At 49.0% G+C, this 2,321-nt stretch overlaps 1 protein-coding gene across 5 annotated transcripts in view; it reads left to right on the forward strand.

Moving 5' to 3' along the window:
• The window catches only part of EXOC3 (exocyst complex component 3), a 27,088-nt gene that overhangs the window by 1,458 nt on the left and 23,309 nt on the right, over nucleotides 1–2,321 (forward strand). The window contains exons 1-2 of one of the 5 annotated variants that reach the window (XM_010857108.1): nucleotides 20–141; nucleotides 885–1,087. In XM_010857108.1, coding sequence (XP_010855410.1) covers nucleotides 944–1,087 — 144 coding nt within the window. In that variant the 5' untranslated portion in view covers nucleotides 20–141; nucleotides 885–943. Of the gene's footprint in view, nucleotides 1–19; nucleotides 142–163; nucleotides 385–409; nucleotides 1,088–2,321 lie in introns of those variants that run through there. The other 4 variants (XM_010857107.1, XM_010857104.1, XM_010857106.1 and 1 more) reach the window with 4 other exon arrangements.

The following is a 2,321-nucleotide window of genomic DNA, read 5'->3' on the forward strand; positions in this document are numbered from 1 at the left end:
GGGCGGCGGCCTGGAGACCCGCGGCCACCCCTGGCGCCTCGGCCCCGGCGCAGCCCAGGGCCCGGAAGTGGGGCGAGGAGACACGGCGCGCCAGCCCAGGACCGTGAGGGCGCCAGAGGCACTCGGGTCCCGCCCCTCAGGGTCTGCGGGGACTTAGGTATTGCTCCGAGAACGTTTGCGGAGGGAATGGGGAGCGTCCTGGATTGGTGCACGGAAAACATGCGTAGGAACGGGCGGCTAACGGCAGATGTCCGCTCTCTTCTTTGCCGGACGCTCCCGAGCTCCCCGGGTCGGATGTTGGTGGAGCCGGCACAGAGGCAGGAGTGCGCTGTCCTGAGGAGAGCGTCGTTTGCGCGCTCCCCTGTTTACTAAGGCTGTTAGATAGTAAGACGTGGGATCTGAGACTCTACAGGCAGTGATTTTTGAGGGGAATCGTAGGGTGGGTGCTGAAACTTTGGCGGGGATGGTGAGGTGTGTACTGGCCCTGTGCCTCCGCATCTTCACCGGGGCTTCCTGGCACAGCCGCCCCTCCAGGGAGTTCAGGCCGGTGTAAAGGTTCTGGAAATGGGAAAAGGGGACCTGTCTAGGGGAGAGAAGTGCCCTGGAGACGGACGTCTGGTGTGAGTAATCTGGCTTCCTCTGTGTGCTAATATCTTGTGCCTGTAATTGCCCCTGCTCCACTTTACGGTAAAATTGACTTCTGAAAGTTTGTATTTCTTATCGAGGAGTTCATAATCCTAGTTCTGATTTCAGTTTACTGGGTTGATGATCTCAGATGCTCTTATAGCTCTGCCGTGGACTGCTGACTGTTGGTGGAGGGGGTAAGTTTTGTCACTAACATTTCTACCTTTGTAACACATCCCCCCTCCCTGTTCCCCGTCTAGCTGTGGACACGGGATGCCTCTAGTATGACAGGTGAAGAGATCCTCCCTGCTTTGTAACCATGAAGGAGACTGACCGGGAGGCTGTCGCAACAGCGGTCCAGAGGGTTGCTGGAATGCTGCAGCGCCCTGACCAGCTGGACAAAGTGGAGCAGTATCGCAGAAGAGAGGCCCGGAAGAAGGCTTCTGTGGAGGCCAGATTAAAGGTACGAGGTCACAGTAGCCACCAGCGCCTGCTGCACTCCCCAGCGGGACAAGGCCTTTTATCTTGAGGTTCAGGTTCATTTAACAAAGTTACAGTTTTGCCAAATTGGACATTATGAGGATGTGGAAGAAGGCAGACATGGACATTACCTTGATTTAGCACATTTTTTCCAATAATATATTGCCAGTTAGTAGATTGACAAACTAGACGGGGATGTTGAAAACACCAAAGGAACAACCCCTTTAAGCATCCCGAAGTGTCCATTTACCTTTTTAAAAAACACTAGCAGAATAACGGTTTTTCTTCTTTAGCAAATGCTCTTCCACCGAGTGTGTCCAGAGAGCATTTTGTTTGGGTTCTTTTAGCACACACTGTAGTACGCTGACTGTGTACCAGGCATTTTGTTGGACTTGTGGGCAGGAAGGAAGAGAGCGCTACACATTTATTAGTGTGTGTGAAAGTGAGGCAAGAAAGAAAGTCAGTCTTTTATGATTTGGATTGGCTTTCAACTTAATTCTCATGGAGAAATTGGATTTTATTAAAACAATGCATGCCTGGTATAGTTATAAAAATGTTAAGACCACGGCCTGCTGACTGGCAGCACAACAGTCTTGAGGATTTAAGAGAGTTCGTTTGAGGAAGATTAATTCTCGCATGGACATGGAACAGCAGACTGGTTCCAAATAGGAAAAGGAGTACATCAAGGCTGTATAGTGTTACCCTGCTTATTTAACTTATATGCAGAGTACATCATGAGAAACACTGGGCTGGATGAAGCACAAGCTGGAATCAAGATTTCCGGGAGAAATATCAATAACCTCGGATATGCAGATGACACCACCCTTATGGCAGAAAGTGAAGAACTAAAGAGCTTCTTGATGAAAATGAAAAAGGAGAGTGAAAAAGTTGGCTTAAAGCTCAACATTCAGAAAACTAAGATCATGGCGTCCAGTCCCATCACTTCATGGGAAATAGATGGGGAAACAGTGGCTGACTTTATTTTTCTGGGCTCCACAATCACTGCAGATGGTGACTGCAGCCCTGAAATTAAAAGACTCTTACTCCTTGGAAGAAAAATTATGACCAACCTAGATAGCATGTTAAAAAGCAGAGATATTACTTTGTCAACAAAGGTCTCTCTAGTCAAGGCTGTGGTTTTTCCAGTAGTCATGTATGGATGTGAGAGTTGGACTGTGAAGAAAGCTGAGCACTGATGAATTGATGCTTTTGAACTG

The sequence above is a fragment of the Bison bison genome, unplaced genomic scaffold, assembly GCF_000754665.1.
Source record: "Bison bison bison isolate TAMUID 2011002044 unplaced genomic scaffold, Bison_UMD1.0 scf7180017864377, whole genome shotgun sequence".
NCBI lineage: Eukaryota > Metazoa > Chordata > Mammalia > Artiodactyla > Bovidae > Bison > Bison bison.